The sequence below is a fragment of the Gallus gallus genome, chromosome 1 (genome assembly GCF_016699485.2).
Source record: "Gallus gallus isolate bGalGal1 chromosome 1, bGalGal1.mat.broiler.GRCg7b, whole genome shotgun sequence".
NCBI lineage: Eukaryota > Metazoa > Chordata > Aves > Galliformes > Phasianidae > Gallus > Gallus gallus.
In genome coordinates this window covers 80181749-80209136 of record NC_052532.1, presented here as the reverse complement: position 1 = coordinate 80209136, position 27388 = coordinate 80181749, and the positions used below count along the sequence as shown (strand labels likewise).

The 27388-nt window shown below is 40.8% G+C and overlaps 1 protein-coding gene and 1 long non-coding RNA gene across 10 annotated transcripts in view; one reads left to right on the top strand and one right to left on the bottom strand.

The window, feature by feature from the left end:
- Nucleotides 1–9523: 9523 nt before the first annotated feature.
- Nucleotides 9524–27388, top strand: part of MAATS1 (MYCBP associated and testis expressed 1) — a 38661-nt gene continuing 20796 nt past the window's right edge. For 3 of the 8 annotated variants that reach the window (XM_040707261.2, XM_046913624.1, XM_025143516.3), the window contains exons 1-11: nt 9524–9640; nt 10178–10254; nt 12382–12546; nt 15330–15413; nt 17342–17398; nt 18292–18473; nt 19420–19597; nt 19918–20075; nt 20333–20515; nt 20628–20770; nt 27269–27385. In XM_040707261.2, the coding sequence (XP_040563195.1) occupies nt 12413–12546; nt 15330–15413; nt 17342–17398; nt 18292–18473; nt 19420–19597; nt 19918–20075; nt 20333–20515; nt 20628–20770; nt 27269–27385 (1236 nt within the window). In that variant the 5' untranslated portion in view covers nt 9524–9640; nt 10178–10254; nt 12382–12412. Of the gene's footprint in view, nt 9844–10063; nt 10141–10177; nt 10259–10651; nt 10700–12381; nt 12547–15329; nt 15414–17341; nt 17399–18291; nt 18474–19419; nt 19598–19917; nt 20076–20332; nt 20516–20627; nt 20771–27268; nt 27386–27388 lie in introns of all 8 variants that reach the window. The other 5 variants (XM_046913631.1, XM_046913647.1, XM_046913655.1 and 2 more) reach the window with 5 other exon arrangements.
- LOC107054681 lies at nt 12540–19425 on the bottom strand. 2 transcript variants are annotated; one of them, XR_001469191.3, is made up of 3 exons: nt 19015–19425; nt 14472–14643; nt 12540–13702 (listed from the first exon to the last, which is right to left on the bottom strand). It is a non-coding gene; the product is annotated as an uncharacterized LOC107054681 (long non-coding RNA). The 2 variants fall into 2 exon arrangements; XR_005863062.1 differs by lacking the exon at nt 19015–19425 and adding an exon at nt 15312–15767.

Sequence of the window (27388 nt, the reverse complement as noted above, 5' to 3'; positions counted from 1 at the left end):
ACACTATAAAGCAGTGCCTTGCTATTGTTCTGTTTGTTTATTTAATATACTGTGTGTTTTCCTTTCAAATTAATTAGCTTTGTCTTTTCTTCTTAGAGCTTTCTCTACTGGTTACAACCCAAAGACCTAGCTCTGGAGGTAAAAACCTTGAAGAACCTGAGGTAAAAACCTCACAGGGATTTTCCAAGTCTGTAGGTGAACAGTGTCTTTTATTTAACATCTCCCAGGAAAACATTTTATAGTCTAATTAGAGCTACAGAATGCCAAGGGAGGTGGTGTGAAAATGTAGTTGTCTTCATTCTCTACACAAAGGTACAAGCCTGGAGAAACATCTCTTTGAGCAGCATACCATTTCAACTCTAGCAGCTTTCCAAGTTAAAAGAGTAGCACTGCTGTTTTAGCCACACTGCCTGCGTGGTAATGGTTTGTAAAAGATCACAACTGGAAGAAGGGATCACTTCTTGGTGGGATGAAGGGGCAAGAATTGGGAGGGATGAGAAGGAAAGGAATGGACATTTCACAACGTGAAGTACAGGCAACACATTTTCATCCTGATCGTTCCAACCTGGAGTACGGGGCAGAGGGAAGATCACACTTTGTGTCTTCTGATGCTACCTTGTACACAAGGATGAATGCTTAACTTAGTGCTTCTTGTTGTCCCTTTGTCCTCTGTGCGCTGACAGTGGCAGGTGAATTATATTAAAGAATTTCTGTCAGAAAGCTGTTTTGTTAGGACAAATCTATCTGCAAGTCAAAGAAAAGTGGCCGAGGGCAGGCTGCAGAGATGAAACTGCTGGAAAATTGTCAGATCCAGTACCCACGAAAGGAGATTCAGTGAAAATCTCAGAGCCTCTGAAAGAGGTGATCAAAACAGATGCTCCTCGATCTACTGCGTCACTTGGCAGCCTGGCACTGGAAGTGAGAGTACAAGGAATACAGATGGTGCTGGGCATTTACAGCTCTTGGTTTAGAGGAGTAATCGGTGAACTGCGGGAGACTGCTCAGTTTCCACTGTGTTACAAATTATTTTCCCTGCACAACCTTTTATCAGAATTATAGAACATATTTCAGTGACTCATGATTTGTAAGCATCCCAGTAGCACTGTGGACTATGCTGTTGGCTTCTTGTATCTTCAGCTTCAGCCAACTTAAAAAACTGCCTAAAAAAATGTACTTGTCTGTTAGAGAGGCTCGAGTGTGCAGACTTTTCAAGGAACCTCAAAAATATATTTACATTCATTGTTAACATTACGTGGGGTGAGCCCCTATTCAGTGCCAGCTGAAAGCAGCAGCCTTGAACGGACTGAGGTTTTCCAGATATCTCACACTTCCAATATACATGACTTAAAAGGTGAATTTAGCAATGGAAAATCTGTGTGGTGAAGCAGAGATAAATGTAGTTTGGTATTTTCCGTGCAGTGTCTATTCTGGGATCTATTAACCCTTTACTGTCTTGAAAAAAAAAAAAAAGACACTTATTTAATATTGATCTAGAGAAATATTTTTGTCTTTGACCTAGTACAAACATGAGACAGTCACTGCCCCAGCAGCCCAATTAACCTGTGTCTAATTGTCACACAAGTTGTCCGTATTTCTGGTTAACACTTAGTTACATATGCTACAAGAAAAGGACTTCAAACATCAGAGAAAGATGACTTGTCAGGGCCCAGTTACTACCACATTAACTGCCCATGAGCTGGATAGAGTATCTCTTTTTGATCAGAGTTGCAGATATGGAACTGTCCAATATTATCCATTCAGAAGAATGACATGAGAGCAGATGAATGCTGGGATAGAAGGACCTTTGCTCTGATCTTGTACAACGGAAGAGCTTAAGGTGATTAATCGCAACCCCTGTAAATTTCAAGCTCCGTCTTTAAGGTTCACTATACCTGAGCTAAAGTCACCTCAAAAAATGATGCTTCAGTCCTGTCCCAGGCTGAAAAGGTAAATCTCACTGTTTCAGCACTACAGCGTGAATCTTTAATGCAGGAATTCCGTACCTCAGCACTGCACTGTCCCCTCCTGGGAGATCATCATGGAAGGCTGTCTGGAAACAGTCTCACACTGGAAAGTGAGTTGTTAAAGAAATATGATGAGGGTAGAATCATGGTTGCTTTTAAGGTGTTTCTGTCTGTTTTAATGCTCTATGAGTTTAGTACCACAACAGATCATCCCTTGCCAGAAACTGAGCCAAATCTTCAGAGTGTCAAAGGCTGGATGTGGACAGCAGCTTGCAAGACCACAGTGTGGTAGCAATGTTTAAAATTTCTGCTGTAAATATTGATCTTCGAACAAAGCAGTGTTTTTATGGAACGTGTTAGATTGTTTCCAGCAATTAATGACTTTTCTGGTGAAAACTGGTTCTTTGTATAGAAAAAATAAAATGGACATTAGTACTTCTTTTTTCCATAAACTTAACTTACATTTTTGCTACAAATCTCTCCCCGTTTTGTACTAAGATTATCATCACTTTAATGTTACGCCTCCTCCTCTTCTCACTACCCTGAAAACATATCCAGATTTATTAGCAAAGATTATGAATTTGCCATGGAACACTCTAAAAGTCAGATCAGTAAATTCAGTATGCGATCACTGTGGCAACATCATAGAAGAAGGAAACTGGGATTTTGTACTCCTCTACAGGGTTAACCACGGCAGCTGCTGACGTAGATATTCCCAAACAGGAAACCTCTTTCATTCTCTCTTCTCATGACTTGGAAGAGTCAGACTTACTTAAACTTCTGCATAACCTCTACATAAATTGCCAAAAATGTCTGAATGTGAGCCCAAGCAATCAGACAGCTTAGCCACCACTAATACAGCACCCCACATACGCATGTATGATCTCTGATTAGTTATCCTACAGAAAGCAAATGCTGTCTAAGGTCCATGCTTATGCAATACAGGAAATCTCATTCAGAACACAAACTAACTTGTCCATGTATTGAAAAAATAATGAGTCACATAAAACATTCCATGATATCATCTTCTCAACTTGATCAGTTTGCTCAAATCAGGCAGTGTTACTGAATAACTCCAATGAATGGTGTTCAGAAGTTGATCCACTGAGAACCAGAGAGTGATACAGTAGGTCCATGTCTTGCTTGCTGTATACATTAGTCATCCCTGCTGCTATTAAAAATTTTATTCTGCCTGGTGCAGTGCCATTTTGTTGTCAGTGTCAGTAGCAAATCTTGCTTGCTTTAATCTGTTCAAGTCTCTCTTGATCATGTTTTATGAAATCTGAGCTCTGCTGTAGCGAACAGTTTCACAGTCACAACAAACTGCAGGAGATAAATGAAAGCCTGGAAGGAATACTTAGCATTTCCAAATACATTACTGATTTTGGCTGCATTCTTCTGCGCACTCACGTCCCAGCATCTCACTCCTCTTAAATATTGCATCAATACATATGCTATATAGCACTGCAAGTTGCTCGTCAAGAGCAGGAAATGTTACGTATCTTCTAAATCCATTTAGACTCCCCGCAGCTCTTATTTGCCGGGCAAAGTTACAAAGTAATGTAGAAAATGCAGCCATTTCTTCCACATCAGTGGTCAGACTAGTTAGCAGTTTTAAATACCTAATTCTCCTGCGCTTGCTTTCTCCTCATTTTCTTGTTGATCCATTGTTGGTACATTCTGAAAGAGATCTTAGGAAACCTCGTTCCCACCAAAATCAATTGGACTTGACTATTGAGTGCTTACTGTTCAGAATTTAAGAGACATTAAGGCTCCATGTACAGGTAGAGATTTCTCAAATGACCCTATTTCTTTTGACATCTTCCTAAATTCTACTAAGTACCATTAGTACAGTTATATTTATGTTATTTTTTGAAAAAGTGATGTAGGAACAGATCTACAATGGCAAACAATTTCATCTAAACCTTCTGCTCAAGCCTGTATTTTGGATACTTGGTCTTGCTTTTGAAAACCTGTATACTGTGCAATATTTTTTCCAAGTACTGAACTTCCTATTAGGTTGGTACTTACTCTATGTAACAAATACTAAATTTTACATTGGCTGGTGCATTATTAACTTCAACAAATCCAGTCTGTTGTTCAAAACCTAGAATGAATTCTTCTAGGTCTGACTCTCCTAGGGATCATCCAAAGCCTGACTTAGTATCAAAGAGGAGATGTTTTCAGATCAACGTGCTACAGGCTGAGTTTGTTCCTATCGTGCCTCACAGCTGACCTATCAAGACACCAACGATGTGCTCTATATCCTATACTGTGTTCTGTTTAGTCTCCACAGTTTGAGACTGGCAACTGAACTGGGCAGGACCATTTGGCAAAGATGGAGGGGCAATATATGAGAACTTCCACAGGCATTGCTTTCTCACACAGAAGAAGTCATTGAGATTTACACATTCTTCCTCAACCTTTGGAAGGGCTCCCTCCAATTCTAGCTCATTTCTGGCCATAGCCTGAGTGTGCTGCCATGCTGCCTTACCCTTTTATTTCTGATAGGCCTTCCCTGGATGTGTGGATGTGGATGTTTGGATGCGTGCTAGCCCTCAGTTTAACTGAGTCCAGTGGATTGCAATTACAGGATGATAAGTAAATATTTTTTAAAAGTTTTAATAGAGAGGATTATGATCATGATGCACAAATTATTTGAGGGCTTATGGGAACTGTTGAGTCATGGCCTAAACAACTGATTGATCACCTGAGGAAAGCACTCGGTCAGCCCTGGGAGCACAGGTGAAGGGGTGGAGCCTGGCTGCACCTCTCTTAGCCCTATTTAAAGAATCTTCTTATATGGATGAGCAATCTTCTTCCCTTCCTTATAGCACCTTTCTAATGTGCCGGTCCTTCCGTCATCACACCTTTGTTATAACGCCTTTCCTGTTGTCTTGGTCTGTCCAATTGCTACAGAGAGGAAACTAGAATGTGGTATGTAGAAGAGTTACGCTGTGTTTATAAATACAAGATGAAATGCAGCTTCACAGCACTTCTGTCCAGCTATTTAATTTCTATGAAGAGAGTGGCTAACAGAAAATCAAGAGTTCTTGGGACTCCCTTCACATCAGGTCTTTGTGCAAACACACTCACTCACTTCCTAGAAAGGTTTCCCACTAGCTGGAAGACAGACTTGACCAGGCACTTTGACAAACATTAGGTCTGAAGCCAAACCCTCATGAAAGGCAGATTTGGGATGGATACATCTCCAATCACAACTCAGCTATATGCACATCTTCTAGGTTTCCTGAAACAAATAGTTGGATTTGCTTTAAAGATACAAGCTCTTCCCAACTCCTACTAAGCCACAGGAATAGGGAATATCCTGTCTTTTAAGTTAGTATAATATTCCCCTTCCATCAAACCACTGTTCCTCTGGCTCTGGAAAGGATTCTTCTCTTACTTCTTGCACTCGGTCTAGAACACTGATTCAACCATTGCTTGGGAAAGCAAGGGAGAGAACAAATCCAAGGTTTTTTTTTGTTGAAATTAGATGTCATAGCATACTGGAACTTGAATGCTGCAAGCTAACATGTTGGAATTGCCATTTATATCTCCCAGTATTATATGGGGAAAGTGAGAATACTAGGAATTCACCAGTTTCCTAAGCAGTTCGGTCAAGATTCTCTTGCTATTGAGGTTAGGCAACACCATTCCAGCAAACGGTAGACAACACCAGTCTAGAAAAGCAACCAAATGTCTGCCTCTGTCATTCCCTAATCGCTGAGAATTTCCTCCAGAGTTCATCTATGTGAAATGAAGTTGATGAGCATGCACGTCTAACTGTATGAGTGAGTGGGCTTTTGTCAGAAATTGCACTTCTCTGCCCACTGCCTGAAAATGTCCTTAATTTCCCCTTCTCTTTCTTGCTTTTCTTTTTCTTTTTTTTTTTTTTTTTTTTTTTTTTCCCCCTTAATCAAAGCCATTATAGAAATCTTCCAGCAGGCTTTGGAGTGGATCCTTTAACTGCTATCACAAAGCACTGCTGCTTCATTTTCTTTGAGCTTTGACTTTTGAAGCTATCCTCGTTTGTAGATTGCTTTTAGTTCAGGAAACATGCCAGCAGTTGTACTAAGAAAAGAAGAGAAAGAGAGAACAGAAGGTCTCCCATAAAGAGTTTCATCTCTGTGCTTTTCTTTCCATTTCAGAGGTTTTATCTCAAGATGCCTGTTTTAACCAAGCTTTTAGAAAAAAAACAGCAAAAGAAACCAAAGTTTCCAACTTGATGAAGCTAAATTTAGCATAATCAGTACTCTAAGGCCATTTTTACAAAAGATGTCCTAAGTGAGGTATTCCACAGCAGATATAATGCATTACCACGGGCAAGAGCTAGCACTGAGACAAAGCCTAGATCCACAAAGCAACAGATCTCACAGGAGCCAACACCTCATTAACACTGTACACGGTTAGAGAACCACGTGGAGATCGGCCTGGGAATGGATAGTGGGGCTTATCTGGGGTGAGCCCAAGGGCCATATTCATTAAGGCGTAGTTGGCATTTAACCTTAAATAGAAGCTCTGACTGGAGCCCCCAAGCTAGGGTCTGTACCGGCCCCTACACGGAGAAAGGCTGACATCCTGTGGCAAGTCTGGGGAATGGCAGCTCCGTCTGATGGCGATTCATTTTAAACGCATGGCTTTCATTTGGGCATTTCAACAATGCTTTTAATGCTATAACTTCGTTGGCTATGACATGCATAGATATATTTTTAACAACCAGAAAAAAAAAAAAACACCCAAAACAACCAACCACGAAGCATCACAGCACAACAGCATGGTTGTTTGGCTATTGCTAAAAACAGAGCAGAAGAGGAACGCCCACATAGCCAAGCCTAGAGCCAGACGGATGATGTCTTGCCAGAGGTTTCACAGATGCTTGTGGACTGCAGAAGAACAGCCACTACAGTTCCCTCCTAAACTTTCTGGGCAGAAGGAAGACCGAGGAGACATTACAGCCTTCCTCACTTTTTCATCTCCTCAGCCCAGTCTTCCATTTTCTTTTTTAGACCATGTATACTACTGTCTGCTCACCCTGTCTCTCTGTCCTCTATGCACCGATTCTCTCTACACGTTTCTTTGCTCAGCCAGCCAAACCTCTCCTTCTGTATCACATTTTTGTGTCCAATTCATCTTCTCCTTGCCCAGCTAATTCTGCTCACAGCTGATACCTCCTCGTCGCAGCTTTCCACTTCTCCGTCTGGTTTTACAGCTCAAGCACATCAGCAAACTATCACAGCATAACAAGTCCATCAACAGAGCGGCAGTAATTCATCTTTGCAGCAAATTACACTGTCCTGCCTCAAGGTTAATAGGAAGTAAAATGCAGTTAGCTCAGCCTCTTTCATGGCTGGTTAACTAGTGCACTTCACAACACATTTGCAACATGCTAAGCAGTGGGCCAGCATTAGTTTGCTCCACCAGTCACTGCACAGTAACTCACGGAGCTGTGGACAGCTTACCCATACATCTGAGCACTTGCTGTCCCCACACAGCCAAATGGTTGTAAGAAATCATCACATGGACAGGACCCCAGCTCAGCTACACCGTTCTGTCTCAAAAAAACTATTACCGAAAAAAAAAATATAATAATAAATAAAAATGATGCTTCAACCTGCAATGCTAAGGAGAAAACCAGCAGTCAAGATCTCTGAAGACTAAGCTAAGGAACAGATGACTGTTTCTGATTGCTTACAGCTTTGTTACCTTTAGTTCACTTTCACTCAAGCAACAGCATGCATCCTGAGACAGAGACCTACCAGATAAGATTCAAGTCCATTTTCTGAAGTGCTGGCCGGAGACAAGATTGTCACAGTTCACTGTCTGGGACCAAACGCTTTTCTCAGAGCCTTTCATACTTGGGGATTTTTATCTTTAAAAATAGCTGATCCCACTCCCATGAGTGGGAAGACAGCTAGTCTTCAGGCAGTTATGCAGTGATCTGAAAATGTGTTTTATTTCGTGGCACGTTAGTTTCCAGCAACACCAGTCTCCTGAGCTGCTTCCCCACACAGCCTTCCAGCTGCCAACACTCACAGGTCAGAGGCAGTGAGGCCAGGCAGCACATGCAAAATTAAGAAGATGGCAGCATCTTGCACTGAGACCTATGTGAAGTGGCTACATTTAATGGTAGTACTACACTTTTCTCATCTTCCACAGCCCCAGGAGGACTCATCTTTTAGGCTACATCCTGAGACTTTGTACTCCTGTATCAACAACTCATGTAGTTGTTCCATTGCTCCTTCTCTACTGTGTTCCCATCCAGTCTTTCCCTCATCAGAAAAAAAACAGACCGTAAGTCCAGGCACCTGCATCCTACCCTTTCTGAAAACCTTGAAGAGGAGAAACATGAGCTGACAAAGAGCCAACATACAGTTGACACATCTCATCATCTCAAGGCCTTGAAGAAGCATAAACCAGCATTTCAAACTCAAATTCAGTGTTTAAACATAGATCGTTAGAGTCAAAGAACTTGGAGCCACAGTCCTCATGTCTCTCTCCTGTGATAAAGTACCAAGGGAAGAAAATGGTGTGTCAGACATGCCAAGCTGTGAGTAGTTCTTCTGGTATACAGTTTTATACACAAAATAATGAATGCAAGGGATCTACTTCAAGATAGCAGGCAAAGGAGATGGTTCCTTCACAATTCTACTTCTTTTTGTGCCTCGTTCTCTATGAGCAGTCTCAGCAGCACTGCTGCCAAACCCCTTAGACTGACAAAAGGAGAGGCCTTCCCATTCAGCAGCACCAGCATTTCCAGGTTTGTTCCTCAGAGGGAATGACAACCTCCTCCTTTTCAAACCAGCAGCACAACTCACTAACAGAGTAATGACGGTTTGTAATCCCAAGGGGGAATGGTTTTAAACTGGGACAGGGGAAGTTTAGGTCAGATATTAGGAAGAAGTTTTTCACCCAGGGGGTGGTGATGCACTGGAACAGGCTGCCCAAGGAGGTTGTGGATGCCCCATCCCTGAAGGCATTCAAGGCCAGGCTGGATGTGGCTCTGGGCAGCCTGGTCCGGTGGTTGGCGACCCTGCACATAGCAGGGGGGTTGAAACTCGATGATCTTTGAGGTCCTTTTCAACCCAGGCCATTCTATGATATGATTCTATGTAGGTCTTTTTGGATGCTGTACAAATGCAACAATGCCAGTAGCTTGCACAAGGAGGTAGGCACCAAGCCTATTTTCACCGTTTTATAGCAAGGGAAGTCCTATAGACATGAGCAGAGCCAGAAACATCCAGGTTTAAATCCAGTACTCCAGCATAATCGCTAAACCAGTTTTTCTTAAGCACCAAGCAGGGGAAATGGGGAGCATCATCTATAACAAAGGCTGGTGCTGTGAAGGACTTGAGGTGATGGTGCTGATGCAGGAGTATGCAGTGGTGGTGCTACTGGTGGTGAAGGACTTGTGAGGATAATAGCTCTGCTGCTGAAGGACTTCCAACCGCCAACCTCCATCTTGGGCAGGACAAAGCCCGCCACTTCGCCTCCCTCTCAGCGCGGTGACGTCACACAGGGGGCGCGGCTCCTCTGCCAGACCCCGCCCCTCCGGCGCTGCCTGTTGCCCCGGTAACGGCAGGCGGCCGCCGCCATCAATCGCGCAGTGTCTCCGCATCCCGCGCGCGGCCGTTGCTGCGGGGCGGCTTCCGGTCGGACTCTCCACTGCCTTCACGGTACTCCCCGCAGCAGCGGGGCTCTCCTCGCGGCCCTTACCTGCACGCGGCCCCCGGGGCGGCGGGGGGACTGGGGTGGCCAGGCCCAGCATCCCCGCCGGGAGAGGCCGCGGCCTTCGGGTGTCCGTCTCCGCCTGTGGCGGGGGTCTGGGAGCGGGACAGCCGTGCAGCCGCTGGGGCTGGCTGCCCCTCCACGTACTGCGGTGAGGAGAGGCGTGGGGCAGCAGAGCTCTGCGAGCTGCAGGAGGGCCGGCACAGCTCTTGATGGCCGTGGTGCGCAGCGTCGTATTTCCGCTGTCTTACATCGCACCATCCTCCCTTTTATCCTGTTTCATTTCGTTGTCAGCTCTAAGCCTCACTTACGGGTTGCTGGAGTGCAGTCAGTACAGAAGCACGCTTCTTTTTTTCTTTTCTCCTTTCCAGGTTTGGTTTTTAACCTCTTTGGACAGACTTCTAAAGAGGGAAAGGATCCTGAGCAGTGTCCCATGCTAGTTTCTCCTGTGTGTAACTAGATCCATCTGTTCGTTTATCTTTCAGACCCTCCATGCACACTACTAAGTGAGAGGGACCATTCAAAGGCAAATACCCACATTCAGCTTGTCAGTGAGAAGTTGGTAGGTGTGTGCCAAGGAGAGCTCACCTGTATGCACACAAATGGATAGAACCTTATTTAGTCAGCTGTTCCCTTAAGGCAACAACCCACACAGCAAAGGAAGGAAAATTAGGAATTTTACCTGGTACAAAAGGCAACACAGGGAGCAACTTATTGCTGGCTGTGATGACTGTAGCAGCAACCTAGAAATGCCCAGCTTCATATCCTGGGTAATTTCCAAAATTGCATATATGTATCTTTAATAACGTACCATCAAATGCTGAAAAACAATAGCTTGCATATGACATTAAGATCTAATAAAACAACTGGACAATTGTTGCGCTGTTGTTCGAATACAGTTGTTAAAATGTTATTTTACAGTGCCTTCTCCCTTACCTTGGGATATACTTACATTGCAGCTCAAGGTAACACACTTAAACAGCTTGAAATCTACTAGGTCCCAACAGGTAAGCAGCGTGTAATGGGTTGCAAACCCGTCCTGATTCTTCATACCAGGTTTGCATAGCTCAGCTTCCCAGCTAAGCTCTTAGTTAGCCCATGCTTAGCTCTCCCACTGTCCTGCTATCAGCATTCAACCTGGCTAGTTTAAAACTAGCTAGGGCACATCCTTAGGGAACTGCAGTCACATCTTTGGACAGCAGTGATCAATGTCTGGACAGGCTGCATATAAGCAGAATGCCAAGAAAAGCAGACTTGCTACAGCAGGTCAGCAGCAGCACAAAGAATTGGGTTTTAAACAAAGAGCCCTCCTGAAACTCTGTGCTTGACGGAGCCTACAGGGCAGATATTTGGAACTCTGAAAGTCCATTCCTATACAGCAAGGAGAAATTCCCCAAAAGCTTTCCCAACAATGAAACATTATTTAAAAGAATGTTTCTGGATGTCTCTTGCCTCGTTATGTCAGGCTCTTGTGTATGTAAGTACATATCTACTTGACAGAAGCCTGTGCTTGTCCACCCCTCTGAGACACGTGGAACTGTCATCATAAAGATCCTTGCAACAGTATGGCTGTGCCAACAGTTCAGGCACAACAAATAAGTAGACGTACTGTCACGAAGGTTGTAAATGTCACAGATGTAACGTTGGAGGCGGGTATGGTGACATACTCTGATTTCTATAAAATGTGTTTTAAGTGTGTGAATCACAAAGTGCATAATGTGCAATACAAAACAATACAACTTTGAATTCCTTGCCTATAGCATCACAAAAGGGGGTGGGCAGATGCTGAGCTAATACGAGTTTATAAGCACTTCCGAACTCTTAGAAGTTGAATTCCCTTTCAAGAGAAATAAAACAAAATGCAGTCTCATGCCCAGAAAGCAGTTACTCATAGAAGGTTGCCTAGATCTTCATAATCTGACACACTCTGATGAGTTAGAGTGCTTGAAATGTCACTGTTATCCTATATGTGTGCGAGTTACTATCCACTGAAATGAAAGGGGTAATGTGCAATTCAAAACTGATTTCAGGCTTTGCAGAAGCCAGTGTATCCACATCACGCATTATTGAGTCACAATTACTAAAATTTATTGGTAACCATATATCTTCAAATTTAAGGCATATCTACCCAGGGAAATCAGGGCTCCAGAAGGAAGACTGTGGATTTTTAATGTGGTCTTTTTTTGTGTGCTAACTCCCATCCAGGTATTTTTAGCACATGCTAAAATTATTGTACTATAAGATAATGTAACTTTACTCTCTAAGTGGGATATGCTGCTTCGTTTCTAGAGCACACCAAGTGGGAGGGAGTTACATGAGGTAATCTGCTAGAAGTTCACATTACTGCATATTCACAGTTTCTGCACGCTAACTTCTTTATGTAACAAACTGTTAGACCCTTGGATTTGTAGTATAAGTTTAGATACTGGAAAACAGCCAGAAGACATATCTGTACATCTGCTGCTAGTCTGGTATGCTCCACATCTTGAGAATGGTACATCTAACAGGCTGCAGTCATTAGCATGTGTATGCCTTCTTCTTTCCTCCTCCCAGATGCCCTGTAAATAACACCAGCCTTTTCTGTGGACTGCTTGTATATACATATATTCACTAGCACCAGCTGAAATCCTTATCACTTTAATGCTCTTTGAAATCACTAAAGCACCACTTCTTCTTTGTGTCCTCACAGACTTTAGGCAAAAGTACCAATTTTCACAAGTATGCTTAGTAGCTTGATCCATTTCCCGGGCAACGGTCTGTGCTTGGAGGGCAAAGATGCAGTGCTTCCATTTATTGACCGAAGATGGAGAGGGAGGGCTCAGCAGCGCCTGAAGGCTCTTCAGCAGCTTGCAGTGTAAGTGTTCCATGCTTGGGTAATTTAAAACAAACATGCAAACAACAACAACAACAACAACAAAATCCAAGAACCCTTACGTACTGAGGTGGTGTTGACTGCAATTTGCTCCTACTTATTTTGCTCCTACTGTTTGCCCTTGAAATGAAGAGATTGCAGCTGTTGTGGAGTGCTGTTGCCCGTCTGTTTCTTACAGGGTGGACGTTACACATTCCTTCATCCCTGTGCTATCTGCTCTGCAGTAGGTGCTGGCAAAATGAAGAGTTAATTCAATCTCTCATAAATCAGACAAGTTGCAAAGTCTTCACTGGCTCACGTGTTACTTCAGTGGTAGTTGTTTCCTTTTAGTCCCAGGAACTTGCAGCTGGTTGGAATGGTTTTGCTGTTCATTCAAGCATGTATGGTGCTTGAACCAGGACACGCATTTATAGTTCAGAGGTTTTTGTATGACTTTTCTCCTGGCATTGCAATTTGCACTTCTGATTCAGCAAATATTTAAGCAATCATTTGAGAGTCTTCTTGTAGCAACACTCAATAATGCAGTCATTAGCCTGGCCACTTGTTTTCAGGGTTTTTTGCTGCCTTAACAAACTAACTTTAGACCACGGGCTCTTCATACAGTGTATTCTCTGGTTTTGTTAACTGAGTTTTACCACTTGCCAGAGAGTAACCAAGGATGTTTTAAGAGTGATATGAAGGATTTCACACCTATTTCCGTTCAGTTTTGAAAGCATACTCTTCTCATTTCTACAAGAAAGTAATACTTTTGGAGATGTTTTTTTTTTTCTTTTCTGATTTTCAGCAATTGAAACTGTCCCCAGCACATGAAAACCTCAGTGGCTTCTTCTGTTTTGCTTGTTATTCTGTAACAGGAACCTTTTTGACACCTGAAGTGTTTTAAAATTACATTTACATTTCAGCAACATATATTTGCAAAATGTCTTGCAATTAATTAAAAAAAAGAGAGAGAGAGAAATACATCCCTTCTATTTCAGCCTGCACTTGTTGACAGTGCTGCTGATACTGAAGATGATAGAATTATTTTCCAGCTGTCTTCTCAGTAGTTGTATTGCTTCTGCAAGGTTATCAGGAATGAATGCTCGTTTATTTCAGCAAAGTCAGCAAATATAAGTCAAGGACTTGGAAGAGGCAGGATCTGAGGAATAAAAGAGGCTGTTTCACTGGGTTCCCACTGTGCCTATAACATATCATAACAGGATGAATAGCTTATGCTAATAAAGTTAGATCTTAAGAGTAAGTGCCCACCTGTGCTGAATGAAACATAAATCCATCTAACAGCAACACTCATACATAGAGTCAGCTAGTGGAGCTAGCCATCAGCTCAGTTAACTCATTAGAATTTCAAACATGACTTTACAGTAATAGGTTGATTATGCTGAGTAAGTATCTACTATTATCACACTGCATCTTGAACTCTTTTCCTCTCCTCTGTTACATGATGTGACTGAAAATGCTGGAAAGAGATGACCTTGTCAGTAAACTGTATGTCATGGGAGATGTAGGAAGCATTACTCTGCAGGCTTTGCTGTAGTTTGTAACCATATGGTTGGCTCCTTGAGTTCCACAGCACAGAGTTCACAGGGCTTATGAGGTCTTTGAAGACAACTGATGTCAGTATGCAGTCCCTGTTTTGATCCCAGCAGTCGAGCAATATTACAGATTATTTACTTTATTTCTGTCAATGTGGCTCTGTATTTAAAATTAAGTGGCAACAACCAACTCAAGTACCCAGAATCCCATACATTTAAGGTCAGGATTGTTTTAAGTTACCAAAAAAGATAATAGGAAAACATAACCTTCAGGACTGGCCTTACAAACAATTTAATGATTGACCTTAATAGCATGACGCACTACTTAAAAACAATAACAACAGGAAAAACACCACAGTTTTGTTTTTAACTCACCACTCAATTTTGTTTTTTTCAAGGTTGCAGGTTGAGAAGAGTAAGACTGGAGTATGAAGTAGTTGTGAAATCTATTGGCAATCCTGATATAGCCTTCAAAGGATTAGGTTCCACCCATTCCCTCACTGATTGCCATGGTAGACCACCTGGTTTTAAAATAAAGACCTCGTGGCTATAAAAGAAAGAAAACCAAGATGTTATAGTGATAAATGAAAACAGTCTGAGTACCTTAAACTCAAGATGAGGAGAAAATGAAGAAACGCTACTGATGTACTTATTTCAGCATAATTTTTGAAACATTCACATGATCAGCATAATTTTTCTCCTGTATTAGAGAACTGAAATTGCAATTGTTGATTCTAAGCTTTTTCACACTTATTTGAAATCCCTAGCTACTTTTGGAAGGCAGCAAACTGTAGTCTTCCACTTTGTTCACTATACTGTATGTCTTCATTATACCACATATTTTCTGTTATAGAAAGTTTTTCACTTGAAGGAAATGAGCTCGGCCCCCCAACTCCCAGTAGAAGTAGTTTTTTAGGTTAAGCATTTAGACCTTGTCATGACAGGTACATAAAGAACTTTTATTAAGTCTGGCCAGTGACTTTTTTTTTGCCAATAACACAATGAAGTGTGAAATTGTCTTGCTCTATATGTAAGTATGAAAAAAGCAAAATATAATAGCTTGCGTATGTATGAGGATTTTATGGAATCTGTAATATGCACGTTTGGATTGTGCAACCAGAGAAGTAGAGAGAAAAAATGAATGATGAAGCATAAGAAAAGAAGTCAGAACTGCTCTGAATGTATTTCATGAGTAAAGAATCTGTACTACTTTACCTGTATTTTGCCTTTTAGAGGTCAAACTTCTCTTCAGATACCCCAAATGGTGTATGAAGATCCAGAAGTTAGTGGAAGGAATCGCTACAAATATTTTGCAAGGTAAGCAATGAACTGATTTGAAACAGAGTTGTGAAGCTTGATTTTGTGAAATTTATATCATATTTAAATGCCCAAGTCATTGGGCAACTCATGGGCATGAGTTACTGTACGAGGCATTCTGTACTTAATTATTTGTAAAAAGCTTCAGGCAAACAAAAGCACCATGGCTCTCCAAACTCCTGGAAAGGTGCCTCCTAGAGAAGGCACGGAAGGCACTTTTAAACTCCCAGGTTTTTTTCCAGGAGCAGAATGGGATTAAAGGGAATCTTTAATTAACTTTTCATCCATGTCCTCTACTGCAGTACTGCTCTGTTCCTGCCAGAATTACGCTGCAGTCAGAACTGGAATCAAGATCTAAACCAACATCTAGCAAACAAACATTCTTAGTCACATGTACTTTGTGTTAAATCCATTTGTAGAGATAGCTATTGGCCAACACATCCACTTTAAATTCCATAAAAAAAATGTATGTTAATAACATTCTTTAAAGCTACTATAATAGAGTCCATTCCTTCTTATGGAGCCTTGATATTAGGTTAACTTTGCTGTAACATTAACTTAGAATCATAGAATCATAGGTTTGGGTTGGAAGATCATTTAGTTCCAAGCCCCCTGCTATAGGTAGGGACACCTCCCTCTAGACCAGGTTGCTCAAAGCCTCATCCAGTCTGGTCTTGACCACCTCCATGGAAGGGACATCCACAACCTCTCTGGACTCACACTCTTGGAAGGAGGAAAAGTAAAACAGTACAGTAGTAGTCACCTGCAAAAAGTCCTATGCACAGCTTTTGTTAAATGAAAGCTTTCAGTTCATCTGGTTACTTTAGGAAAGGAAAAAGAAGGACTATGTGTTAAAGAATCAGAACAAAAGTATTTCTAATTCATCAGCTGTTCTTTATAATACTCCATTAAATCTTGACTGTAATTACAAAGCATTTCTCATTTATAAAAACTATATGTTTAAAACATTATATAAGGAGGAACAACTGTTTACATGGGGTTGATTGTGATAGGACAAGGAGGAATGATTTTAAACTGAGACAGGGGAGGTTTAGGTTAGATATTAGGAAAAATTTTTTCACTCAGAGGGTGGTGACGCACTGGAATAGGTTGCCCAAGGAGGCTGTGGATGCCCCATCCCTGGAGGCATTCAAGGCCAGGCTGGATGTGGCTCTGGGCAGCCTGGTCTGGTGGTTGGTGACCCTGCACGTAGCAGGGGGGTTGAAACTCGATGATCTTTGAGGTCCTTTTTAACCCAGGCCATTCTATGATTATCACACAATACCAATTCTACACTTTTTTTTTTCAAGTTGCAGACATGCAAAGTTTTCTAGTCGTAATGTCTTTTAAGTCTCTCAGATGCTTAGGAGGATTGATATGGAGCAACAGTACGCAAACTATAAGACTTCCCAAGAAAGAATTCTTAGTATGAATACTTTGTCTTCATGTCCAGTCTTAGTGTATATCACTGAATAACAAAAATAATAGATACTTTTGCTTTTTCTAATGGACCACTTGGAAGTAGTCCACTGCTATCCAGGATGTCTATGCTGTTGAAAATCATTGATTTAATTTGTTTTGCTATTGGTGACTCCCCATTTCCTAGCACACCACAGATCACTGTAATTCTCCTGAAATCACAACTGGATCAGTATCGAAAGCTGTAAGGAAAATCAAGATTTTGAATCAGAAAATACTTTTTTTTTTTCATGCTTTGTCAGAAGAATAGCACTCATTCCTTCTGTTGAAGTATTACTTAGCTGTCAAAGTATTCTTGAATATTCAGGTACAGTGTGCAAGTTCAGATCCTGAGTTGTGGAAAATCAGTGTAACTCCACTGAAATTAATGAATTGCAGTTTTTCTAAGCTATAATAATCTTTTATGCCTCGTGGCTACTGACTTGCCTCTTTGTTCTTTTTTTTTTCAGACCTCTTGTCCCTCCTAATAAGCAGCTTCCACTAGATGTTTCTTATGTGATTGCAGAGTAAGTATTGGCTTCTGGAACAGAAGTGTCGTAATAGGCCACAGCTCACCTGAAAATGACTGGTTAACTACTTAGTTAGTGATTAACGGTTTTTGTAATGAATGACAGGAAAAACTTGTTAAGTGGTAGAGTTTGTTCACCGTTGAGAATTCCTGGGCAAGCAGTTGACTGCCTGGTTTGGTGCTTGCTTGCAGTAGGTAAGCAGTGCTTTCTGATAAAAGAAGTATGTTAAGATTATGAGGCCTGAAACAGAAAGTCAAGCATCTCAAAATCTTGGAAGATATACCTGTACAGAGGATTCTCCAGTACAGCAGTACTATTGAAAATTCTCCTGACATTTTTTTTTTTTACAAATTCTGTGACAGCTGCAATACTGTTCAATTGCATAGAACATCCACTGAGTAGAGTAATGTGGTAGTCTGATGTGATCTGCAATGCAGATCAAATTTTGAAGAATGCGAGTAGAGTCAATGGAAGTTGCAACTGCTTGCACCAGAACTGAGTTTTGTTCTGGAAATGTTGGAAAGGCAAACATGTAAGTAAGTTAAACTGAAGCAGTACTCCTTCATTTTATACTCAGCCATCAGTTATATTTTGTGCCAATTAAAAGCAGTGCTTTACAGTGAATACATAGGAAGATTTGCATGTAATAATTCAAGAGAGCTGAAACTGGAAGATTTCTGGTTTGCTTATATAAAGAGGGAGCTTTCAAAGGATTTAGAGTTACCTCAGTCTGCTTTTACTAAGGATGATGGATTTAACATGAATGAAAGCAAAATTCAGATGAAACAATGCACATTTGAATGTGGTATTTTTGACTTAGTGTTGCATCTCTGTTTTATTTTGTTCTTTTAAATGTGACAAATGTTCTTCCATCTTTCATCACTTTTTAGGACAGAGCCCATTGTCTATTTACCTACAAGAGACAGTGAGATCTTTGGTCCCAAAATACGAACTTTCGGCACACAGACCGATTACAGGGATGGTGAAGCCCAGACAGATCCATATTCCCCTGAATATGTAGTTCCCAGTGGCTCAGTCCCTGAGCTTCTGATGCTTGCTACTCTCACTTGGGGTGAGTTGCAAAATCAAGATAAATTGTAATAGCTATAGCCCTCTTTAGCAGCAGGTTCTCTTCTATTCAATGTCAGGTTTCAAGACTATTTGTACCTTTGGTATGGTAGCCCTTTGCTGTCTTCCTTTAGGGCACAATACAGTGATAATGGTCTGAAGTTGAACCTAGAGAGGTTCAGGCGGGACATTAGGAAACATTTCTTTCCAAAAGAGTGGTAATGCATTGGAACAGGCTGCCCAGGATGGTGGTGGAGTCCCTGTCTCTGGAAGTTTTCAAGAAAAGTGTAGATGTGGCACTGAGGGACATAGTTTAGTGGACATTATGATAATGGGTTGATAGTTGGACTAGATGATCTTAGTGGTCTTTTCCAACCTTAATGATTCTATAATTCTATGGTTATTTTATCTATTTTTAAAATAGGTATGGTATTCACATATTTAATAGTGCCCTTCTGAGGCATTTAATAAAGAGCTTTGAGATCACTCAGTATAAAAAGGTCACATGTTTTACAAGTATGAACTAGTAGAAGTTTTGCACTTACCCTCTGTTCTTCAGTTGTTCTGAGCTAGACATCAGTAAGAAAATAAAATTGCTTCTGTGGAAGAGTACAGCCTGTGGTCCTCATCTCCCAGTATTTCATCTACAGTAGTGATGGGTACTGGGGATGACACAGTTAGTGCTCATTCTCAGAAAATGTCCTCCTTTCCAGCCTGCAGTAGAGGAATGAAGAGATAGCGTTCATGACAACTAAGCTATAGCAACTGCAGGTTGAACAATTTCTCACATATTGTAGAATTCTACTGGCCGTGGATGTATTTACTTCTGCCTATTGGCCCTCCTGCATCTCTTTAACATATGGGTTTGTGCCCATGAAGCCCTCTAATACTCTAGTGCTCTAGTGGATTGACAGTTCTTCTAAAGAGCTACCTATTCTTTTCTCTCTAAGGTCGGGGGCTACCAGCAGGACTAGCCGAAGTGGAGATGATTGAACGTGCCCGGGAAAAACGTGCATGGGAAGCAACTCTTCCAGCCATGGACAGTCCCTCAAACATTGCAAAGAGGAGGAAAATGATGGATGAAATGGAGAGGAAGGAATGGGCTTTTCGAGAACAGGAAATAGAAAAGTGAGAGTCCAGATATACACTTTCTTTCTTTTAATTATGACCTGAAGAGAAAAGAAACAAGAAGGGTTAGCGGATTGGCTGAAGGGTACAAACCTTTGATTTCTGTGAAAATCCCCTGATTGTCAGAAGGGATATTTTTGTTAAATTTAATATGAGATTGCTACTACAACAGTCTTTTCACCAGCAGGTTTCCACTTCTGAAAGTGAAAGATTAAAAATGAGATGTGCAATATGAACTGTGTGTAAAGTCGTCAGCGGGTACATTGCACAGAACACTGCAGAGTACTCTAAATCATACCTGGCCCTTCTTTTCCTTAAAGGTTGCAAGAGATTCGACTGGAAGTCTTTAAGAAGATGCTACAGAGGCGAGAGGAGAAACAGACTGAGCTGGATGCCAAGCGCTTGGATGACCACTGGCAAAATCATCAGAAGAATAAAGAAGAGAAAATAAAAAAGATTCAGCATGATTTTGCACTGAGTATGTTTGAAAACCAGGGAGAGAGCAGTATGAGACTTAGTTTTCAAACAAGCCCTTTCTATTTTCACAAATTTGCAGTCTTTGTTCAAGATGAAACAGGTAGCAACCACAATATAGATATGCATGGCCAGCATGTGTTCTAAGCAAACTGGCCATGTTTTATACTACCCAGCAGGAGCCTTTGTGAATTTCTGAAGCTGAGGCTTTTTAAAACTATTTGTATGAAGAAAGTTCTTACATTTGTGTATCCTTTTCAGTGCTCAGGAAACTGGTAGCTAAGAGGAAGAATGTGATGGGGAAGCTGGAGAGACGAGATATCATCAAAGAGTATACTAACTTTGCATCACAAACATATGCTCCTTTGTCTAGGATTGGTTATTTCCCAGATAACCATTCTGAACGCTACGTTGTAAAAAACTTCTACCTTAACACCTTTGCAGGTAAGGTATTTTGGAAGACTTAGTTGCTATGATATATTTATTAAAAATGTTAACAAACTTCAAATTTTGCTCTCCATCACCCCGTTACTTAGTTGCTCTTTGTGTCTCTTAGGTCTATGTGAACTGGAAGCGTCTCTCCCAGATTCTGTCACCCAAGTTGAAATCAAAGCTCCAAAGCCTAAAACGAACATCACTAAGACTGGATATGTTAAAAGATCAGCAAGGCTAGAAGTGGACCTGGCACTGGTTCACCAGGTATGGAGATGCATCCAGCAGTATGTCAGTTCCTCTCAGGTTTGAACTGCTCAGAAATGCTTTTAGGAAGACAAACATGTAAGCAATCTTCCTATTTGCTGCCCTAAATTCATATTTTGTCTAAGACAACTTAAAGGACAGAGTGTATGAGACATTCAGTCTGTTGTAGACATGACCAGCACTGCTCTGGAACTCGGTCTGTCAGTACTTTGTCTCATGACCATCTGTGGTTCTGCTTCGGCCTTGTAGAAGACAAGCATAGCTGCTTCTGTTTTCCTACAGGTTTGGCATTTGGACTGGGATGTGCTATGTCAGTTAGAAATTGTGTCCTGCAGTTTGCTCATTCTCTTTTCTCCCTTGCACGCGTGGCAAGCCTGCTGGTTACACTGTCAAACTAATAATAATAAATAATAAATAATAATAATAGTAAACCAAATGTGAATTCATAGTCTGAAAGTTCTTTACATTTTTAAAAATGTACATTTTAAGTACATATTGTAAAAGCACGTGCACCAAAGCATGATTGAGATGGCCACACTCATAAAATTGGATCAGAATGGTGGATTTATCTCACTGTTATTCCTAAACAACAGTATCGTATCATAGTGCTTTGTATGTCTTAATTTATCACAACTGTTCATGCAAACGAGATGTCCATATATGCAATTAACCACTGAGGTAAAAACACCTTATTTGCATCTACAATCACAATATTAGTAAATTAAGTACTCGTTTAAGTATGCTCCCTATGAGGGTTACCTTTCTTTAAAATCAGTCTTATTCTTACTGGCTGATGCATCTCTAAAAAACACCAAGCTTGGCAAATTTTACTTATTTTTACTTTACAAATTTTTCTTTAGTGAAAAATTTTCAAATTTGGAAATTGTATGTATAGCATTCTCGGTTTAGTGCAATTAATTAATAATCAATTGAATAGTATTTAAATTGAAATATTGTTCTGAGAAAACAATCACATTACTTCAAGTTTGAATTTCACTGGACCTTGTAAAAGATTAAGTATTGTATCTCATTATTACTCAGATAGGAAATCTTCAAGAAAGTCTGGAGTGCTACAGAAAGTGTTCAGGAACTAAGGACATTGGTTTACTACAGATTTAGAGAAGAGAACATGACACTATTGAAGAGGCTTGAGCTTGGGTGCTTTCCACATAAGATAGTGACCATATTGCTCATGATCATGACACATGTGGTAGCTCTCCCGGGCAGCAGAATGTTAGCCTGAGCTTTCAGGACTGAAACCTAATTACAACAATTGTATTCTATTTTCAAAATACTTCTCATGGTTTGAACGACCACAGTGGAATGTCTGAACTGTAGCCACTGGTGAGAAATATGCCCTAATAGAGGCTGCTAACGTAATAATGTCTCTTCAAATACGAAATGATAGCCAAAAAGGAATGGAATGCAGAACAAAAGCAGAAAATACCACATCTTTTCTTCTGTGGTACATCACTTGGGCTGCATTGATTTATACCAGCGGAGAGGCTAGCACAACAAAAACTCATTTCCCCTCCATAAAAAGGCAAAATATATGTTCTTTTAAAATCACAAGACATTTCCTTTGCAGGCAGAGGTAATAAATCTACTGCACAAAATTTAACTACTAATTTTAGAAATACAGAACTAGACACAAAGCTAGTCAGTCCAGACTAGCAGAAAGTAGTGACACACTGCTAGACACTCAGCCACCATTAAACAGAATTTCTGCTCAGAGCAACAAGAGAAGAAACAATTTTATCATAGCAGTTAATTTTCAGAATTGCAAGTATTTTTGCCTTGGTTAGCTCTTGAGCTCTGTGGTGATGTCACTGATTAGTTCTTCCATCAGAGCCTTTGGATTCCTAATTTTAGCAGCTGTAGCATGTTCTCTGGCTTAGCAGGGGCCTCTATGACAAATCCAGCTCATAAGCTACTGGTGCTATGAGAAGTGGGCAGTAAGGGGGACAGAGTACTTGATTAACAGAAATTAACACTTGAGAGGACAGCAGTCAGACCACTTGGTTTAAACAATCTCAAGCCTGCCAACATCCTCCTCTGGCACAAAGAACATGAAAGAGGTTTAAAACCAGACAGTTGAGGATCATCTCAAAAGGACTGTGTTGCTTTGTATGATTTCTACAGCCAAGCAGCTAGACCAGTTTTCTCTTCAAAATCCTCTTTTTAGCGCTATCGTAGCACTCAGTCTGGAAATTTTCTCCCATAATTCTGGAAACGAAGTAAAAAAGTACTCTAGTAAATTCAGAGTGTGTAATTATCTAGCTTTGGAATGAGCTTCCTTCTGTTTTTGTTTTGTTTTGTTTTGTTTTTCTGGCTAATCTCTGGAAGGAGGCAGCAAAAGAGGAGGAATGTTAGACTTTGGCATTAGAAGTAATTGTTTTTAATAAAGAAAGTCTGCAAGGCATGCTTCTCTGCCAAAGAAGTGGAAAGTTGGACTAATTCTCCCCATTGAATTCCTCTTGGATTGCCATACTGAGCATCTTCCTAAGGTCAAAGGCCATAAAAAGGGACAAGAGATTATCCAGGGAGCTACAGAAAGGGTATATGTCCAGAAGAACAGCTTCCTCCAGAATTGAAACTAATCAAAAAAGGAATGATTTTAGAAGCAGGATTTTAGAGGAGAATCCTGAAACCTTTTGCAAGTGTATTATTTGCCCTCAGTGATCTTTGAATAATTCTCTAAAACAAGAGAACATGGCAGAAACAGGATTTACAGTAACAGCTATGTTCTGTACCTTAAACCAAGTCTGTAAAAGGACAAGGAAAGCCAGTTCTTAGCAAGCACAGACAGCTATGCTTAAGGGAATGTAAGTGAACCATTATACAACCTTAAGTGACAATCAAAGGCATTAATTTAGTTCAAGAAAGAGATAATGCACTGATGTAGCTAATGATCACAGAAAATAAATGCAGCTAGGAAACTGAATACGCCAAGGAACAGAGGAGCTACTAGAATAAATCCCGGTGTAGAGCAGTGCATGACTGCAGGCTCACCACGATGCTCTGGTGACTCAGGAGAGATGAAGTGTCAGGTAGTTTCAAAGTGCTGGATCCAGATGACGTCAGAACAGAGAATCTCTCACCTCAGCATCAAGTGTGACTCTCATCATGGCTATTTTCCTTCAACCCATTGCTGGAAGGAGGTGGAGAAATAGAATGGCCAAGAATATCTCTGGAGAAAATCTGTGCCAGCTTCAAAGAGTAGGAAAACCCGTTAAAGCAGTTATTTCATCTCTCCAGCACATTGTTAGTTGGCTGATTCTCAGGCAGTCTCTAAGAGCTATCACATCAGACTTGAACAGCCAAGATGCAGAAGCCATGCTACGTTGCAAAGTAAGTATTCAGTCTGGCCTTGGTGATCTCACCTTTCTCATTCATGGGCAAAAAGAAAGGAAGAGACACGACTGTACACTCTGCTGTATATGAAAATAAGACATGGTGTTCTGTGAATGAAGAAGATTAAAGAGAAGATAGATAATGTAGAAATCTAACATATGGTTTCCTTGAATGGAGAGCTGTTTCTCAGGCCACTATCCTGTCAAGAGTTCTGCTTCCAATGGAAGGCAGCCAAAAGAGCAAAGTGTTTGGCCAAAAGCAAAGGTGCCATTTCCTGTTCACTGCATTCATTAGGAAAATGAAAAGGAGGTGAAAGATTTAGTTGATCCTTTTTTGCCCAATCCAGTCAGACTTTACCATGACTCTGAGCCTACTACTTGAAAGAAATAACATAGCCTACCTCAAAAATGTTAGCATGTGAGAGGTAGGCAGTACCTTTTGAAATATGTTGCTCAGAACGTTAGCACGTTTTTCTAAGTCTTAAGAAAATATTTGTACAGCAATTCTTCCCTTCTGGTCTCTCTATTTGGAATGGAAAAATGGTCTCTTGTTACGTTAAGCAGAACAGGTTAATGCCAAGAACACACTTTCCACTTTTTGTATGTTGAAGTCTTAAAATAACTTAAAACCTCAGATTTGAGAAAGCAAATGGTAACCATTTTTGACTTAGTAAGGATAACAAAGCAGCACTAGCTTGTGCTGACATGAAAGCTTACAGCCACTTCTGGGAACTGCAGTATTTCTCAAAACTACATTTATAAGAATTCCTGCTTGTCAGAAGCGTTTGTAGATTTTCCGGCTCTAAAAGTTGTAACTCTGGTTGTGTTTTGTTATTCTGGTTAATAAGAAGTATTTTTAGAGAAAAAAGTTTTATCAGAAAACTTCTTATGAATGCAACATTGTATTAATAAACATAGGAGCCACTGTTTTGAAAATCATCACAACTATAAGGGATTTTTTCTTTCACGCTTTTCCCTGTCATGCAGAACCTTATAAATCGTAGCAAGCACTACTGTATTCTTCATGCGAGAAAGCTCTAAGGTCATCAAATACAAGAAAGGGTTCAGAAAATTTAACATTTTTGAGCTATAACCATTTCATGTGGCTTATATACAGTTTACGGGCTTTGATTTTTGCATTATTAACACGGTCCATTTCAGAAGTTTCACTATTAAAGCATTTTACCCCCTCTACCTAGAAGGCCCTCTACTTTTCTGCACCCATTAATTACCCTGGCCTGAATGTTCAGCTCCAGTATGCAAGAAGAATTTTGTACAATGATCGCTGGTGTTTCAAAACTTGAATTCTGTGCAAGTGCCATCTATTTTCTGTTACAGGAGAGAGAAGTGCAGTGTGGGATTTCTCTTCTTTGATTCCTTGGGTTTGTTTTGTTTTGTTTTTTAATATTTGACTCTCTCTTTGCAACATGCCTTCTCTAAAAATAAATAAATAAATAAATAAAAACAGAAGAAGAGAGAGGAGAGGAGAGGAGAGGAGAGGAGAGGAGAGGAGAGGAGAGGAGAGGAGAGGAGAGGAGAGGAGAGGAGAGGAGAGGAGAGGAGAGGAGAGGAGAGGAGAGGAGAGGAGAGGAGAGGAGAGGAGAGGAGAGGAGAGGAGAGGAGAGGAGAGGAGAGGAGAGGAGAGGAGAGGAGAGGAGAGGAGAGGAGAGGAGAGGAGAGGAGAGGAGAGGAGAGGAGAGGAGAGGAGAGGAGAGGAGAGGAGAGGAGAGGAGAAGAGAAGAGAAGAGAAGAGAAGAGAAGAGAAGAGAAGAGAAGAGAAGAGAAGAGAAGAGAAGAGAAGAGAAGAGAAGAGAAGAGAAGAGAAGAGAAGAGAAGAGAAGAGAAGAGAAGAGAAGAGAAGAGAAGAGAAGAGAAGAGAAGAGAAGAGAAGAGAAGAGAAGAGAAGAGAAGAGAAGAGAAGAGAAGAGAAGAGAAGAGAAGAGAAGAGAAGAGAAGGCCAACTTCTCTTTGCTGAAATGTGTCTGCTCTTACAGTCATAAGGACCAAAGATTCAACCCACGCAATAGTAGGATTATATTTCTGAAGGAAGTTTAAATGTATGTAGACTGGTGTTGCAGTGCCGTTGGAAGAGATTATTTGAATACCTTGCTCTAAGTAGCTTGCAAGGGGCATCTGGCAGGACTTTGTCTGTATAAACAGTTTGGAAATATCTTGAAGTGGCTGAGGCCTTGGTGGCAATTTCAAATTCCAGTCTACTTTGGCCTACAAGTTCTGGCATCTGCCACCAAGCAGCTGCAAGCAGAGTAAAGTCCATTTTTAGTGGTAGATTTTCCTGGTAGAAGGAAGTTCTCAGGCAAGTTTATATTTCCTTTTGCCTTTTATCTACTTACACAGTTGCTGTGAGTGCTGCTGGGCAGAGGAGAGTTTCAAAGCATACTTTGCAAAGCGGAGGTCCTGGATCATTCAATACCACCCTGTGCAGAAACATATCATACAGAGATATTTTCCCAAAGAGGGAGCACAGAGAAGTGACTCTTGGAGTGAACCCTTATGAAGTCACTTACTAGTGGCTGCATAACACTTTCAACCTGCAGTAACAGTCATTATACCTATAGATAAAGGCAAAAAACTTATAACCATTCCTTTTCAATACATAAACTGTAATTAAATTGTAATATTTTTACCCATGCTTTGAAAGAACTTTACGTCTATCATAGGAATATTATTAATATTTTTGTCATTGCATAAGGCAAGGAAGTAACACATACAACTGCTTCTGCTTGCAGATCAGTCAGTGTTAAATTTTAAAATGGAAAAAAATTACTTTCAAGAATGTTTTATTTTAGAGATTGGGTTCACACCAATTTCAGGTGACTCACTCTACAGTTGCTGATGATTGACTTGTAAACATCATAAAATAGCTCTCACTTCCTTACAAATTGCTTTGAAATTCCCATTGGTATCTTCTGACCAACCAGTAGCATCATCTACCAGCTATATTCCCATATACTATAAAACTACATAGTTTTTCACTTGCTGTGTTGTGCAAAGTGGGAGCCATAAGCCTGCAAAATGCAGAACTTCTTGCAGTCGGTGTGATCAGGAGTATCCAGCATCTGCAGGAGAGGCCTTACTATCTTGCTCTATCTGACTTAGTTCTGAGTAAACTCTATGACTGTTTCAGGCACTGTTGGAGAAGAAGAATAAAGTCAAGGAGCCAAAGAAGCCTCTTCACTTCCTTAAAAAAATAGAAAAGCCTGTCCCTCGTCCCCCCACTCCAGTTCTGGAAAGACCATCAATTGTA